At 39.2% G+C, this 16408-nt stretch overlaps 1 protein-coding gene across 6 annotated transcripts; it reads left to right on the top strand.

Moving 5' to 3' along the window:
- Nucleotides 1–72: 72 nt before the first annotated feature.
- Nucleotides 73–16369, top strand: fam135a (family with sequence similarity 135 member A). 6 transcript variants are annotated; one of them, XM_028468432.1, is made up of 22 exons: nucleotides 73–323; nucleotides 3654–3783; nucleotides 4189–4268; nucleotides 4914–5053; nucleotides 6582–6652; nucleotides 6778–6951; nucleotides 7136–7262; nucleotides 7981–8134; nucleotides 8490–8567; nucleotides 8954–9003; nucleotides 9293–9505; nucleotides 9671–9744; nucleotides 9898–10052; nucleotides 10151–11059; nucleotides 11138–12038; nucleotides 12118–12278; nucleotides 12378–12469; nucleotides 12557–12654; nucleotides 12821–12972; nucleotides 13057–13167; nucleotides 13263–13376; nucleotides 15226–16369. In XM_028468432.1, exons 2-22 carry the CDS (start codon nucleotides 3707–3709, stop codon nucleotides 15429–15431), a joined length of 4137 nt encoding a protein of 1378 aa, XP_028324233.1. In that variant the 5' UTR covers nucleotides 73–323; nucleotides 3654–3706; the 3' UTR covers nucleotides 15432–16369. The 6 variants fall into 6 exon arrangements, with proteins under 6 accessions (XP_028324233.1, XP_028324229.1, XP_028324231.1 ...); XM_028468428.1 differs by adding an exon at nucleotides 1073–1190 and having other exon boundaries at nucleotides 10151–12038; nucleotides 15226–16368; XM_028468430.1 differs by having other exon boundaries at nucleotides 9347–9505; nucleotides 10151–12038; nucleotides 15226–16368.
- Nucleotides 16370–16408: the final 39 nt, after the last annotated feature.

Genomic DNA, 16408 nt, shown 5'->3' with positions numbered 1-16408 from the left:
TTATATTGCTGTTCTGTTAAAAAGTGTATTATTCCATTTCTAAATGGACAGGCAGTTGCGTGCCTCTGGTATGTGTCTGTGAGCGTAACGTAGCGTACAGCTGGTGGAGTACAGTTCCTCACTGTTTTGCAAATGCAAACACAGACAGCTACGCCAACAACAGCCTCCTGTCTCTGACATCACAGGTCTGTCTTTGCTCGGATAACCTGGCGAAGCCAGCAGCGGTGTCTTCTGCCTTTCTCTCGCACTGAAAGCACCGCCACAGCGGCTGAAAGTAGAGCTAGCGTTGGTTAGCTGCTCGATGTTAGCTCAACAGCGCAATGGTAAGTGGTGTGTCGCAGCTAAAGGCTAACTGCTTCGCGAGTGACAACTGCTGACAGGGAGGCTAACCTTATGCTAGCTATTACCGTTAGCCAACTAATTTGTCAGGCTAGACTTTGTTGTTGTTTCTGTGTGTTTGCTGTTAAACGAGCCTAGGTGGGGTTAGCGTTACATTAGCTTCCTTTCTGTGAGTGAGAGCAGAGCTGTGCAGAGATTCAGTACCTTCATCACCAGTGTGTGTTCGCAATGCTAAGCATTCTTATTATAAGAGTTAAGACTGTGGCTGGTTCTAGTTTTTGACAGCGTTCAAATAATTCGGATAGCATACTGGTTACATATGTGGCCTGGTAAAGCATCATAAACCTGATTAATTATGCCTGGTTTAATGTTTTTAATTCTTATATAATGAGCAGTCGTTTTTATTTTGCTTGTTGCTGCCATTGGCTTTGCTCCAACTCATAGATCTGTATCTGTAGCACTACATTTTAGTAAATTTACTTTACCTACTTTTTCTTGTTATTCTAACTTATTTATCCACTGCATCAATTGTTTTCCTAATAGTTAATCCCTGCCCACGCCCAATTTGCAATCACAGTCAAATATGATTTATAGTTAACGAAACACTACTTGTGGTTTTGTCCCTTAGCTCACACTCTAAAGTCTCCTACGTCTTTGTTTTAAAGGTCATGAGAGAAGTTTTTGGGTTTGTGTAGATGGATGACTTTAATTCCTTGTGTTCAATCATCCAAAGGAGACATGGAGGTAAAGAGGACACTCCAGCCAGAGCAGAGGAGATAAAGAAGATTGTGATACGCAATGCGTGACTGAAGCCATGTAGCATCCACACATACAGGAACAAAGAAGAAGATGTGAGAGTTGCTACAATGTGTTGGTTGACAAGTTCAGATGAACTACGGTCGGGCCCGCGGAACGTCTCCGCGCCGAATAGCACGTACCATGTTCCAGAGAATTCAGTCAAACGACTTGGTTCTACCGAGTAAAAAAAAAATGGGGCCCCCGTGGCAAATATGGAGTAACGGGCCCCATTCATACATCAGTATGTCAGGGATTCGGTACCACTAATTGTTGCAATATTTGACTCACAAATAAATGAGAAAACTACTTCAATGAGCCCCTAATCGAATTGTGCGAGGCATAATCGTAATCTATGTTGAATTACCTTGGAAACGATATATCACACGACTATGTTCCCATAAATTTGGAAATTACAGGAAATGGGGGGTGGTTCCCCGGCCCCCATTTTTTAAAAAAAGATCTCCGAGCATCTCATCATTCATTCATATAGTATTCGTACCAAACTGCATTTCGATCTAACGAGAACTAACGGAGGAGTAGTCATTTAAAAAATGGGGCCCCCGTGACACATACGGGGTAATGGGCCCCATTTATATATTGGTATGCGTCAATGATTCGATTCCAACAACCGTCGTAATATTTGACTTGCAAATAAATGAGGAATCGACTTTCTTTTTTTTTGTTTTTGGGGCCCCAAATCGAAAATCGGGCTCTGAGTGTTGATGCATACACATCTATAGATTATACCTATCAAATTTCAGCCCGATTTGTTCCCGAATAACAGAGGATTTTTAACTAGTGTACACAACAAGAAGAACAACAAAGTGAGTGGCGTTTTGAGTCTGGTAGCCCGGCCTAATAAAAATACAATGGTTCCGTCTCCAGGGACAGGATGCTTAGGTTAATGCTATGGTTTGCTCTGGGAGTGGCTCACCGTGTGTATCAGATGAACAGTGATGGTGATGATGATGGTGGTGTGATAAGAACATAAAGCCAGAGTGAGGTCTATGTAAAATGTCAGTGGTCGTAATGTTTTGGCTGATAACAGGTTTCCATTGTTGCAAGGAGGTAGCGTTACCAAACATTTGTTCCATTGTTAGTTTGCTGTGGAACAGTTAGAAGCTCATCTTTCAGTGAATGAGGCTGCTGTAGTGTGGACACAATAAGCTTGTTTCAGGTGTCTTTGTCACACAGGGTTAAGTGTCTCTGCTGTTTTTCATGAATACAATATAGTGTTGACTGATATTCATGATTTATTCATTTCATTTAATCTTTACCTAATTCAGGGGGAAAAGGGATTCATTTCCTCATGTCTTTAATAGCTCCATTTTTGCCAGAGCAAATGACCATTTTTCTCAGGTATTGGACATTAGCACTTGATGGAAGTTAACACTTATTTTCATTTCTGACACAATGTTCATGTCTTGTGATCTACTTTTGAACTTGACTTGACATGTTATTGTTAACCTCTATTTTCAATAGTGACATGCAGGTTTTCTCAATCTACGGTGTGTAGGGCTCTATAAAATCCATGTTAACGGAATCGAAAAATGAAAATGAAATCTCTGTTGAACGTGGAAATTAACAGAATGTGAATAAAACGCAGTCACCGTGAGGCAAATAATGTTTTTTTTATGGGGAAATGTTTTCTGTGACTGCTCATTGGGTTAATTTAAATTAAGTTGGTCAAAACTTAATCAATAAACCTGATTAAATTCAGTAAACCATTGATCCCTAAGAGGAAATTGGGTGACATTAATGTTGCTCTCGTACATCTTTATATTACATTTAAATAACTTAAAAGGAGCAGTCAGAATCTACCTTTTATCTGTATCTTACTCATTATGTTTGAATTACATTTTTATTTTTGACAGACATTTTTGTTTAATTATGGTGTCTTTTTTTATTAGTATTTTTTTTTTGTTTCCTCACAGCAGTTGAAAACTGATATTTTCGGAAAAAATTGATAAATATTTGTTAAAGAAAAAAAATGAATTAAAAAAATGCAGAAAACACAAAATTTGGAGGAAAAAAAAAAAAGGATTTTATAGGGCCCTGGTGGAGTACTTAATAAACTCTCCTCTGCAAACTGCTTTTGCATGATTTACAAAATTAATCTTATCACAAAGGCATGTGGAAGCTCAATTCTATCAACTAACGCTTAGTTTAGCTACAGTAGAAGTGTGTTATTATTGTTGCATAACTTGCAAAGAAAATAAAATAGTACCACCCTCCAGGCCACGTGAAATGTTTATTTTATTTTAATAACTATATTTGGTGAGACTAAAAAAAATTGCTGACATTTCCAATGAGCACGGCCATAACCCCCCCACCAAAATAACCCCAAATGAATTTGTAGTGGTGGTAGTTGTTCAGAGGGTTTTTTAAACTAGTTTTAAACAAGTTTGTACCTAGATAGATGAAATGTAAACATTGTATTTAATGATATGCTGCAGTTGTTTCTGCTGTTCCAAGTATTGGATCTAAAGAGTGAAATTATCCCGCTGTGCCTGCAGGCCTACAGGTGTGTCCCAGGTGATTTAAGGCAACTCTTCCAGTAGCCACCAAGATGACTGAAGTCCAGGCCACTGTCGAGTTTTCGGTGGAGCTCCACAAGTTCTACAATGTGGACTTGTTCCAAAGAGGGTGAGTTTGTATTCCGAGTTTACACATTTAAACATTGTTTACTTACTTTCCTATTACAAAACAACGTTTTTTGAATTAGAATTTTTCTAAAGAGTTTATCGTTGGAGACAGTTCTCATATCTTAATGACAAGCATTCTAATAGTGCACTATTCAAACATCACGGAGTACATTTTATTTTGCTGCTCCATGCCTCTGACTGATCCGTGCTTGAAGAGTAAGGCTTACAACATGATTGAATGCATATGAAAGTGCTCATCATTTATTTATGAAAAGTAATGTATCCTTTTACAAGTTGAGGCAATGGGAGCCATCTCCCTTCAAAGAAGGTGTAATAATGTGTTAGGTTTAACAGAAAATGGCAGTTCTTCATTTTGTAATACATGTCACATGTGTGTTTTTTACAGGTTTTACCAGATGCGTGCCAGTCTTAAGGTGCCACCTCGTGTGCCACATAAAATTGAGCCCAGTCTGCTACATCCAGGAGGTACAGGTCTCAGGTTTTTGCTGAACAATAAATGAAACACATGACAAAAGCCATTTATTGTTACTTAACTATATAACAGATGTATATACCATGTCTTTTTAAAAATATATATACAAAATAACCTCATGTCATGTCATTAACATGCACAACCTGCACAGAGAGCGTGCCACTCCCATCACACTTTTTATAGAAGACTGTTTAGTTGTCATACAAGCTGCCATAGCTAAGCGATAAAGATTAATACATTGATGGTGATCTTGGACATCAACTGGTGCACAAGTTGATAAAAAGGTTTAAACTTTGTGCTGATGTTTGCTGATTTTGTTGTACTATAAGAACAAAAGTTCTACTCAACAGGTTTTTTCCTTTTATAGCCATACCCTAATCTTACTGTTTCTACAAGGTTTTTACTGTAGAAAACCTGTACTACTTCTTTAACACAAAGGGCTGTCATTAGCTTGCTAAATACACATAATTGTAAAGTGGTAGCCTTGGAGGTTAATTTGTTGGTAATTTGTTTCTTGCAAATGTCAACCAATGTTCCGCTAATTTAGGTTTGTTCTTAAAGTTTCAGATGAAAATCCTCGTTACACACATTGTTAATGATGATTATTTATTTTTTGTTGTGTGTATTTTTGATTCCAGGCTCTGATTTGGCATTTCCTGCTTCAGTCCAAGATGATGTTATCTGCAGTAAAACATTTCAGATTCTGTATAAGAATGAAGAGGTCGCCGTCAACGATGTCTTTCTTTTCAAAGTGATGATGCTGTTAGATGAGAAGAAGGTACGTTTGATTAAAAGAGCTTCTGCTTTACAAAGCATGGATGAAGTCTTGTACTAATCTCCCATTCGAGCCAAAATCTCAAAACAAGTTACTGTACATTGTCAGAAAATGTTGGAACAATTTGTCTTTACAATCTGTATGAATATATCTTACATTGTAGCAGTTGATGCTCTGGAAAAGTCCTGCAAGCAAAGAGAAGCTGTCGAATCGCTCCTAAACCTAATGTAGTGATTAACCAATGTAATGTTGTTTATTATTTCCGACTGAACTGGCTTAGTTTTCTCACATTTTAAACTTTATTGTATCTTTTATTTACGCTTTTCCTATCGTAAATGCATGTGAGCCCGCTCCCCTCCCCACAAACTTCAATTTATTACCGGTGTTTGCTTAAAGGCACATTGCGGACTTTGTGACCTGAAGAGTTGACTCATATGAGTTATTTTAAATGATTCCTCAGGCCAATATACAGCGCTTGGCAGTATCAATGCTCCGAGCGGGGCTTCCCTCTTGAAATACTGACTGTGTAAGTTTGGAGAAGATGGACCGTCGTTGGCCAGGTCATGTGACCTGGAGAAAGCCTGGAGAATGTATCACTTTACGGTAGTCACATGACCACAGGCTCTGATATACTCATGGAGCTAAGGCTTTTGCTACTAGTTTTCACTAAGTGGTGCTTTCTGATCACTCCATCACTTTATCGCTCCACTGACTGACTGTCTGTGTGTGTGTGCGCGCGCGTGTGTAGAAGCGGTGACAGAGGAGAGAGAGGGAGGTCTGACCACTTCTTTTCCTTCTTCTCAGGCCGTACGTTTACAGCACTTATCATAGACGGCTCCGCTTTTACAGTTTAAATTGTCAATTTACAAAGTTACTAAATGTATGGCTTATTCAAGAAGTTAACCACTTTAATTTTCCCCCGATAAATTGAGGAAGTGTAGTACAGCCATACAGTCCTCTGCTGCAGCCGTCTGCACTGTAGTGGGAGGGAGCTGCAAGGGGCTGCTGCCTCGGCTCTACAGACAGTGAGGGATGGGAGAGTTGTCGCTTAGAAAAGTTCCGATTTTTCAACTTTGAGCGACAAGGTTGCGTTTGACCAAGTCGCTCAAATCACGCAAGTCACGTTGCTTGAGGGGGGATAACTTGAAGTCGCGCCATTTATAATGATTTGAATGTAATCTAGTTGCTTCAGTCGCCTTCGGTGTGAACGCAACAGATTCCTACTTGCATAAAACTAACTTTACTTTTCTTTAATGGTGAGTCGATGATCTCTCAACCAACAGGTCAACTACTGTCTGCATACACAATCAAAAGACAAGGGCGGCAGGCCTGACTGATTGTTGATTTTTGCGAGAGTGCTGCAGTGCTTGTGGCCACTAGGGGTGCTTGACGTGAAAGTTACAGGTCTAGCGCCCCTAGTGGCCAAAATTTAAGTGGTGTTGCGTTAAATAGATGCTTTCTTGCTGATGTTAGACTTTAAAAAAATCTTAATATATAATCCATTACTTTTGCTCCAACTTTTACTCTTTAGGTGGAAGAATCCCTTAATGATATGGATTTCCAGCTCTTCTTGGAATTGTTTTTCACAGATGGTGACTACACGTACGTGTTGGAATTTTGTTGAATTTGCATTCACTGTAATAATAATCATGTCTATGCAAATAATGCTCTGTTGGGTTTTTTGATAGCGTAACGTTTTTTTTTTTTTTTTTTTTTTAAATCGACAGGCCGGATGAAACCAGTTCTCTACAGAATATCAGTGGGCGCACACTACGTTTGCACTTTAGCCTTCAACGAGGCATCCACCAACATGTCAACGTCATGTTTGACTACTTCCACTTGTCTGTCATCTCTGTTGGCATTCACGCGTCTCTTGTGGCGCTACATCAGCCCCTCATCAGGTCAGACATAATTGAACCAATGTGCTTGATATATGTTTGCACTTAGGGTTAATTTGATATTTTGAAATTAGTATTAAGTAGAACAAATTTAATCACAGCGATTAATCAAAACTTGTATTTATAAAAGTTAAGAATCTAAAGCCATTATTTTATTTATGTCACTTTTTATTGTACATTTGCTCAGTTTGCCGCGGCCAGTGAAAACCACGTGGCTTAACCGTAATGCTCCAGCACAAAGCAAGGACTCCGTCATCCCACCTTTGGAAAATGTGGTCTTTGGCAGCAGTTACGTCAAGCAAGTATCACCAGATGTAAGTCACTGTGTTATATTTTTGAAAGTCCCTACATGTACTTGTTGTTTGAAAATGCTTTGGTGGCCTCAGAGTTTGGGAAAAGTTTCACTGGTAGCTTGAGAGTTAGCCACGCATGTAGCTCCTTCAGTTTTAGCGATAAATGTTTTTTTACTGTTGCCACTACGGCAGTGTTTTTCAACCTTGGGGTCATTACCCCATGTGGGGTCCCTTTGAACTAAAAAAAACTTATTTTTTAGAACTATTATTATTTTTCAAATTAACACATCACACACAATAAATATCAAGTAACTGTATTCTATACTTAACCCTTCTCAAATATAATTCTAGTTTGAATAAAATGCAGTATAAAATTATCTGAGCTGGTGCATCTTGTCACTTTGTTCGCCGGACATTTGTGATATCAAAAAGGTTGGGAACCTCTGCACGATGAGGTATAGACATAGCCTGGTTATTCTTTTGAGTTTTTCTGTGGCTATTTTTGTATTAGATCTTTGTAAAAAAAAAAAAAATCTAATTCCATACTCAGGAATATTTATAACAGCATTTATCCATGTCATGATATCACTCCTTTATATGCATACAACTGTATTTTGTATACTTCTTTGTTCAGGTCATGTTTTTAAAAATCTAATGTAAAAATGTTGCATTGTCAATAACATTTAGTTTGTGAATGAAAATCTCTCCAGTTTCATCTCTGGGTTTTGTGTTCCCTCAGGGCAGGACATTCCTGGTATCCGACCCCTGTCTGCAGCATGCCTTCAGTCTTCACCATAACCTTTGCTCCATTCTCCTCGCAGCCTACCAGGGACTGTTTGGCTATTTTACTTCTATTACCAAGGACCTGCCCTCCTCACATCGTATGGAATTAGGTATTACAGCACAGTTGGCTTATATCAACACATTTGTTTGAGTGCAGTGTTCAAATATTTTTCAAACTGAAGAAGTTTCACCTTCCAGAACTCACTCAATTCAATTCCTTTGTGATTGCATTATGTTCTTATCACTGAAAGGAAGCATGTGTTTTAGATCAAGAGGTAATCAGCGGTTTTCATGACTTTTTGACCTTTTACTAAACTATACCAACATTTAGATGATTGTATTGACCAATATTCTGAAAGAAAGAAAATCCTTCCAATTTGTTTGTTACTTAGTGTATCCCTCTGAAGTAGAAATTCTTGCAGATTAAATTATATTTAAATAAGCATATATGTGCAATTTTACTAGCCAAGCCCAACATGCAAGTCCTATATGAGAGAGTACTCAGAAGACCATATCCCCGAAGTCAGAGGCACGTCTACATAGGTATGTCCCGACCTGTCCAGAGCCTCAAATCAATGCTTTTCTGTTCATTTGCTACTTTACTCTGATCTGCCTAATGTGGAAAAGCAACATCTCCTTCCTCTCTGAAATTTCAGAAATAACATGGATGCTGCTACTATGTTAACCTTTTCACTTTTATTCTTGAACTAATACTTAATCTAAATACATCTTCATTTTCAGAGCATGATTCAATTTCCTAACAATGACATGACGTGATCTTGTGTCATGCCTTTTTAACAGAAACTGTCTAACACAGATGCTGTCTTATAAACTCTGTTTTCTTGTTTGATCAATTTAATCCGGCTCTGTAAAATCTTTTTTCAAGGACTTTGCTTCTATTCTGTAAACATATTCATCTTCTTTTACAGAACAACTTGACTTAGAGGCCCGTCTAGCTCAGCTAAGTGAACAAGTCAAGGTAAGACCTTTTTAGAATTGAGCCCCATCAAGAATGTTTAATGAAAATATTAAAAGAAGCTAACTGTCACCAAAAAAAAGTGTACCAGTATTCGTTTGTTACTTAAAATATTAAAGATTCCACATTTGTCTTTAATGCAACTAGTCGAATATAACTATTCAAAGTGTTGTAAAATATATTAATTGTAAATAATAAAACTACAGCTGATGGAAAAGTAATGGCAAAAACTCAATGTGTTTTAACTAGGGAAGTAACTATGAAATAAAAATATATTCACATTTGTGTTCAGAAAATCTACTCACTAGAGCCCCCTGTCGGCTGGTTTGTGTCGGTATACTTTCAGCAAAAATGCGAGTCCCCTGAAGAGTTGGCAGAACTGGTAAATATGAACCTGGCGCAGCTTTGTTCTCTGCTCATGGCTCTTTGGGGACAGTTTCTGGAGGTTGTTTCCCTGCAAGAGCATGTTGTTGCCCTGCTAGCAATGGAACACCACACACTGAGAGTGAGTGCCTCTTTATGAGTCAGCCATAAATATAAATATAAGCCTAATACATTTTTAATAACAGTAAAAAATGAAAAAAAATGTGCTTGTTGCTGACTTATAGACACACCCTCATCTCTGTATCACTTGTGTGTTCTTGACATTTATAACACTATATTCTTATAGGTAAGGCGGTTCGCAGAGGCTTTCTTTTGTCTGGAACACCCGAGGCAATCTGCCCTGGCATATCAGGAGTTGCAGTAAGTTGCTTTGACACGTTAGTGCTGATTGTGAGATTTTATCATGCCGCTGTCATGTCTGGACGTGTACTGCGTCTTCTAAAAAAATGTGTTCCTCGGGTTTGCCGTATGTATCTGACATATTGTCTTCTGCTCTCCTCGTGTCTTTATCAGTGCTCATAGCCATCAGCAGATGACTAATGCAATCAAAAGCTCCAGCTACTTCTTGTCCTTGCCTCCTCTTCCTGTGGAGTGTGCAGACCTAGACGGAGACGTCAGCTCTCTGCCCATCATCTTTGAGGACAGATATCTGGATTCTATCACTGAAGGTCTGAACTACAATAGTGTGCCACTGTAGGACCAGGATGGTTTTTGGGGTCCATTTTTAACAATATATTTTAATTGGTATGTGAATTTTATTTTTAAGATCGTGATGGACCATGGCTGGGTTTGCATCATACAAGGACTGGGTCCATTTCCTCTAAAACAGAAAAGCCCTGTGCCAAAGACTGCGGTGCATCAGCCAGCCCCATTCCTGAGTCCCAATCTACTCCCAGTGATAACAGCTGGCCAGATTGTAATGATCCTCCTCCCAGGTCCAAAGGAAAGTCAGTGAAACTGAAGAAAAATTCAAAGAGTGAGAGCAACAAGAAGTTAACCAGACAGGGCTCAAAGGACTCTGTAGTGTTGGTAGGCTATAAGAACCTCAAAGCTCCTTATAGTGACCCTAGCACTAAGTACAAGGAAGGGGGTACTCCCTTTAACCAAGACCAGAAACCACACCCCATGCATGACTGTAGTTATTCAAGGACTAATACGTATTCTGTTTGTGATTCAAGTGCCACTGCAAATTTTGGACATAGTGCTGATAAGATAGATAGTGTTTGTACAAAACCATGTTTAAGAAATTCTTCTACAATGGACATGCAAAGTAATCCTCAGGCTGGTACTGAGGATACTACCTGCAACCAATCAAATGAACAAAACCAGCTCACTGACCTTGAAGAACAAACCTTGTCACTGTGGCCTCCTGGGCTCCAGCAAATTGAAGTAAAACCAAGCATCAAAGACCCCTACCGAGGAGATAAAGTAACAGTTCTCTTACCGTGTAAGAATAATGAAAGTATCTCCAGTAATGTTCCAGGAATCACTCAGACTGACCTTTGTAATACACAACCACCTCAATGGGAGTCTGTGTTTGAGAGAGCAGGTGGTTTGACTGCACAGTTCAGTCAGTCCTGTATGGTGTCGGTAAAGGTGAACAGCGACTGTATTCGGCTGCCGGACCGAGCACCCTGCAGTGCCTCATCACGCCTCTCAGACTCGGGCATTGAGAGTGAGTCCAGTTCCTTTGCCACTCATTTTGCAACAACGGGCCCTCAGACCTGCTCAGGCCAGATTGTGTTTGATTCAGGTGCTGCCGCCCCGCATCCTGAGAGGGTCCTCATGAGTTCTGCATCACGACCTGCTCAGCAAGGCAACGCGCAAAAGCCAAGTGGGACTGGAGAGATTCTGTGCCCAGAAAATACCAGTGTTGTAAGTGGAGTGCAGTCCTCTCTCACTTCCATCAACTCTTTGCCTTCAGATGATGAGGGTGAAGGTACCTCAAGAAGCTCCAGCGGAGCTGAAGTCTTTGGCAGGAAGTCCTGTGTCTTAGTGCAAGAGCAGAGTGTCATCTTCTCAGGTGATACAAAAAGAAGCCCAAATGAGCCGTGCACTCTTGACCCCCACGTTAGAAAACCTGCTTCTGACGTGGAAATAGAATCTAAATCATCTGGTAATCCAGATTGTGGATTAGAGGAAGCCACAGATGTAACAACTTCAAAAGAGTCTCGCAGTGGCCCCTCCAGTAACTCGGCCACGAGTAGCACTGACCTGGTAAAACGCGGCATGGTAGAGAACTACTTCGGCTCATGCTCCAGTGCAGATGTGTCTGAGATTAGCCCTGTGGAAACTTCTGCTATCGCTTTGGAAATACAAGCAGGACCACAGGCGGAGGAGGACGAGGAGGAGATGGAGCACGAGATGATTGAAAACGGCTACTACGAGGAAGGTGATGGCTGTGCCTTCGTGAACGGGGTTGCTGATGAGAGGACTGAGGGTGAGGTAGCAGCTGCTGAAGAAACAAGTCTCCTGTTTGAACAGCTTGGCATAAGATACCCACATGACACACAGGATTTATCCAAAGCCCCAGTTTGCTCCAACCATCCCTCCAGCAGTGGTGGCTGCACCGTAGGAAGACACATTTTCTCCACTTCCCCTCTCTCTAACAGCCTGCAGTGGTATGACTGTGCACCCACGTTACAGATAAAAGCGTGAGTCATGTTTCAGGTTGTTTATGTTCCATCATGCATGCATGCCTTTATTGTGTTTTAAAATACATTTTTTGTACAGGTTTATGAAGGCTAAGGAGGAAATGAAGCTGCTGAGGCTCCCTGGGTTCTTGTACAGCGAGGTGCCTGAGCTCGCATCGACCGTGCCGTATTTTAGCCTCGAGGAAGATGAAAACTGTGAGGAAGGCATCCACTTGATTGTGTGCGTCCATGGTCTTGATGGTAGGAAACTCTCCGTAACAATAAAACCCTTTCTTTTCAAAGGACCTTACTTTTATTCTGTAAGCGTGATACATATTGAGCTTTCCTCTCATGCTTTAGGTAACAGTGCAGACCTGAGGCTGGTTAAGACTTACCTTGAGCTGGGATTGCCAGGTGCACGGATAGATTTTCTGATGTCTGAGAGAAATCAGGCAAGCACATGGCACTTCTTTGTCTTGGTTGTTTAAGTAGCTAAATGTTGAGCCATTGGGTTTATTTAATTATCATTTTCTGCGCAGAATGACACCTTTGCTGACTTTGAGTCAATGACAGACCGACTGTTGGATGAAATAGTCCAGTATATTCAAATATACAATCTCACAATTTCAAAGATAAGGTAATCTACATCAAACAAAGTAAATAAATGGTTTTTGGGGTTGTTTTTTTTTTTTTTGTTAAATTGAATTAAAAAGATAAAAACATTGTCAAGCATGATCTCAAGCTGATCTACAAATATCTTGGTTTTTTGTAAGTCTTTTTTTTGCCTAATATCTTGGTTTCAGTTTTGTGGGCCATTCTTTGGGAAACCTCATCGTTCGCTCAGTGCTGACCAGACCCAGGTTTAAGTGTTACCTGAGCAGGCTGCACACCTTCCTCTCCCTGTCTGGGCCTCATCTGGGCACACTGTACAACAGCTCAGCTCTCGTCAACACAGGTGCTGAACATTTGCATGTTTTCAGTCATTTTTTTGTTTTTCTGATTATTTGTCAATGCTCACTTCTCAACTCTTTCTCCTCAGGTCTTTGGTTCATGCAAAAGTGGAAGAAATCAGGCTCACTCTTGCAGCTGACATGTCGTGATCACTCTGATCCTCGTCAAACTTTTCTCTACAAACTAAGCAAGAAATCTGGTGAGATTCTTTTTCTTCTTCTTTTTCAGGTCAGGTCATTTCAATAGTGTGTCTACAAGTGTAATAGAAATAGAATTTGCTCCCTCTTTTGCCAGGTTTGCAGTTTTTCAGAAATGTGGTGCTGGTGGGGTCACTGCAGGATCGCTATGTTCCGTATCACTCTGCTCGAATAGAAATGTGTAAAACAGCATTAAAGGACAAACAAACCGGTAAGCTCTTTTGTGAAGTTAAGATTTTCTTGCTAAATGTTGGCTTATAAATTCACAATTTTGCTCGCGATAGTTTGATCTCGATCTCTTTATGTTAGAGCTGCACAATTAATCAAATTTTAATCGTGATCATGATTTTGGTTGTCGCGATTTAATAACTTCATTGTCTGCAATATTTACATTTAAAATACAGGTTCTGCAATTTGTAATAGTGTATTTATTCAGTTAGCCTTTGGTACATTTTAAATTTGTGGGTTAATTGTTTTAAAATTCAGTTTTTAGTATAATTGTTAATTTAAAGCTTCAATTTACTCTATAAACTTTACACATATTGTTAATAAGTAGTGTAATAAAAACACAGATTTTTTTCCTAACATGATACATACTTGTGATTATAATCGTAATTACAATGTTGATGAAAATAATCGTGATTATTATTTTGCCATAATCGTGCAGCCCTATGTTAAAGCAGTGGTTCTCAAACCTTTTTGGGTATTCCTCACTTTGAACACCCATTGGCCCCCAAACAATCTGGACAAATAACACATTTTTGAATTTTATTGAACTACCAGGGAGCAAGTAACAAGTAATATCATGTTTCATGATAAATCAAAAACTAGATTAAAATAACCACCTGCACAAAAAACTAGTATGAAAATGCAGGTAATAATGGAACATTATCAATTTATGCCAAAAAGCTTAAGGAAATTCAGGGCACGTATGAATTGAACTAATAGGGAATAAGTATCATGTTTCATAAATAAATCAGAACAACTAAAACTAAATTAAACTAATTATCTACATAATAAACTAATTGAATAGTGTAGTAGTCAAAAATACAGGAAATAAAGAAACATTGTTTAAAATCTGTGCCAAAAAGCACAAGAAAACAAAAAAGGAAATCCATTTTTTTAAGTCAGCTTTTGAAAGTTTGTTTATTGTTCCGCTCCACTCACATGCTGATGTAAATTATTCTTTTTGCACAAGCATTAAATTTTGTCTTTTAATTTTTGCTTTTAAGAAAATTTGGCATGAAATTGAAAATGTCCTCCTCCATTTCCCACCAGGGGGGGCACGCCACACACTTTGAGAAGCACTGTTAAAGGTTCCATATCCTGCTATTTTTCACCCATCTCCATTTGTTCTAAGAACCCCAAAAACATAGTATTTGAGTTTTATTTTCCCAAACTCGCCTGTTTTCCAGAGTTTTAGCTTCTGAAAAGTCACTTTCTGAGCAACTCTACACAAACAGGCTGATTTGTGACCTACTTATGCATATTCATGAGTGGGCGTGTTTATAGACGGGACACTGAATTCCTCCTCCCCGCACGGTGACGTAGGGCCAGAGGACGCCCACCCTCCTCCCACGCACTTCGTAGCTGAGCTCATGCTGCTTTATAAACACGAGACAGAGCGTGGGGGCGGGGCATTTGCCGGTACATACATAGACTGTAGTAAATACATACATAGCACTGTGTGAAGGATGCTGAAATGCTCACCTTTGTGGGCGTGTCTGTTCACATGTCAATCACGGCAGAGAACTTCCTGGAGGCGCGGCTTCTCCAGCTCAGTGCTGCGTCAAATTGGAGCGAGGTGTTTGTGCTCGCCCTGCAATAAGAAAGGAGCAAATCACCCTCTAACTAACGATTGACGGAATCAAAGAAAAAAACACTTTGGGCATGTGTATGAAGCCCAAATAGCACTTTTATGATGTTTAAAGCACAGAAAAGTCGATTTAGCGTAACATGGGCCCTTTAAAATAAGACTGTAATAGGCTTTCTTTCTGTTTAATCTACACTATTGGATCGATGTTTCCAAAGAAGCTTAATTTGTCTCCTTTCTGTTCCAGGGCCCGTGTACGCTGAGATGATCGAGAACCTGCTGCTGCCTGTCCTTCAGAACAAAGACTGCAATCTAGTGCGATATGATGTCATTCATGCTCTGCCCAACACAGCAAACTCCCTGATTGGACGAGCTGCTCACATTGCCGTTTTAGACTCTGAGATCTTCCTTGAGAAGTTCTTCCTCGTGGCAGGTCTCAAGTTCTTTCAGTAGAACTGTAAACGCATCTAACCCTTGGCTAAGGATGGTGAGACCAATACCTCAAAGCACCTAATGTTTTCAGAACGTGGTTTTCAGATTTTACTTTTAGATATATTTTGTGTTAAAAATCCTATGAAGAAAATCAGTTTGACTGGTTTATATTAGACTTATTTGGTGGGTATGTATTTAACCGTTATTATTTTTCTACTACCGTTTTTAACCACAATTAGTTCTTTATTGTGAGAATGATTTCCATTATTATAATCTAATTATCAGTGTTATTTATGCTGTTTTATTACGTGATGCTTTTCTTCATGTTATTCAAATGATTATGGATGCTGAACTGGAAACGTAGCTGCTAAAGAAATGCTGTGGAGTGTTTTTGGTGAGGTGGCCCAAGTCAAGTCTGCACATACTGTTCTCACAGTTGCAAATGTATTTGCACCAATTTTAAAAGACACTGCATTGATTTGCACCTCAAAGACATTTTACAAGCTTTTTTTACAAAAAAAAAAGACATTTGTACATTTTCCTCCAATTTTTTTTTTTTAATCAACAGCTTTCCATCCTTTGTAAAGGCTGTTAATGCATTTTTAATAGGACTGTTGCTCAAGTGCTGCAGCCTTAAAATCAATTCTAAATACTAAAGCTGTTCTTAACTATTGCATCATTCTGTAAAACCTTTACCCAGCCTGGTGTTGGTCAAGGAAAGCTTTGCCTGAATCATGATATTTTATCCCAGGGGAATTTGTGCAAACCATTTTTGAGTATAAGCACATGTTGGTAATATGAACCTGTTTTAATGAAAGTATTGATTAAACATTTGGTAAATATTTATGTTTAAAACTGGAAAATTTTATGTGGACTTGAGGAATGTTTCTTGGATTGTGGTTTATGTATCATCATCTACCATTAAATGTGCATTTAATGGAGTTTTTTTTCTCAGTTTTCTTCATTCTGGTTACTTTTCTCTCTTTTTATAGGTGTTT

The sequence above is a fragment of the Gouania willdenowi genome, chromosome 15 (genome assembly GCF_900634775.1).
Source record: "Gouania willdenowi chromosome 15, fGouWil2.1, whole genome shotgun sequence".
Lineage (NCBI taxonomy): Eukaryota > Metazoa > Chordata > Actinopteri > Blenniiformes > Gobiesocidae > Gouania > Gouania willdenowi.
The sequence above is the reverse complement of the archived record's forward strand: the minus strand, read 5'-3'. Positions and strand labels throughout refer to the sequence as shown.

Bases quoted from the DNA above. Each gene is read 5' to 3' on its own strand.
- fam135a (XM_028468427.1), top strand. From the start codon at position 3,707: ATGACTGAAGTCCAGGCCACTGTCGAGTTTTCGGTGGAGCTCCACAAG. The intron at 12,470-12,556 runs GCAAGCACATGG...TTTTCTGCGCAG, and splicing joins TGATGTCTGAGAGAAATCAG to AATGACACCTTTGCTGACTT. The intron at 12,655-12,820 runs GTAATCTACATC...TCTTGGTTTCAG, and splicing joins CTCACAATTTCAAAGATAAG to TTTTGTGGGCCATTCTTTGG.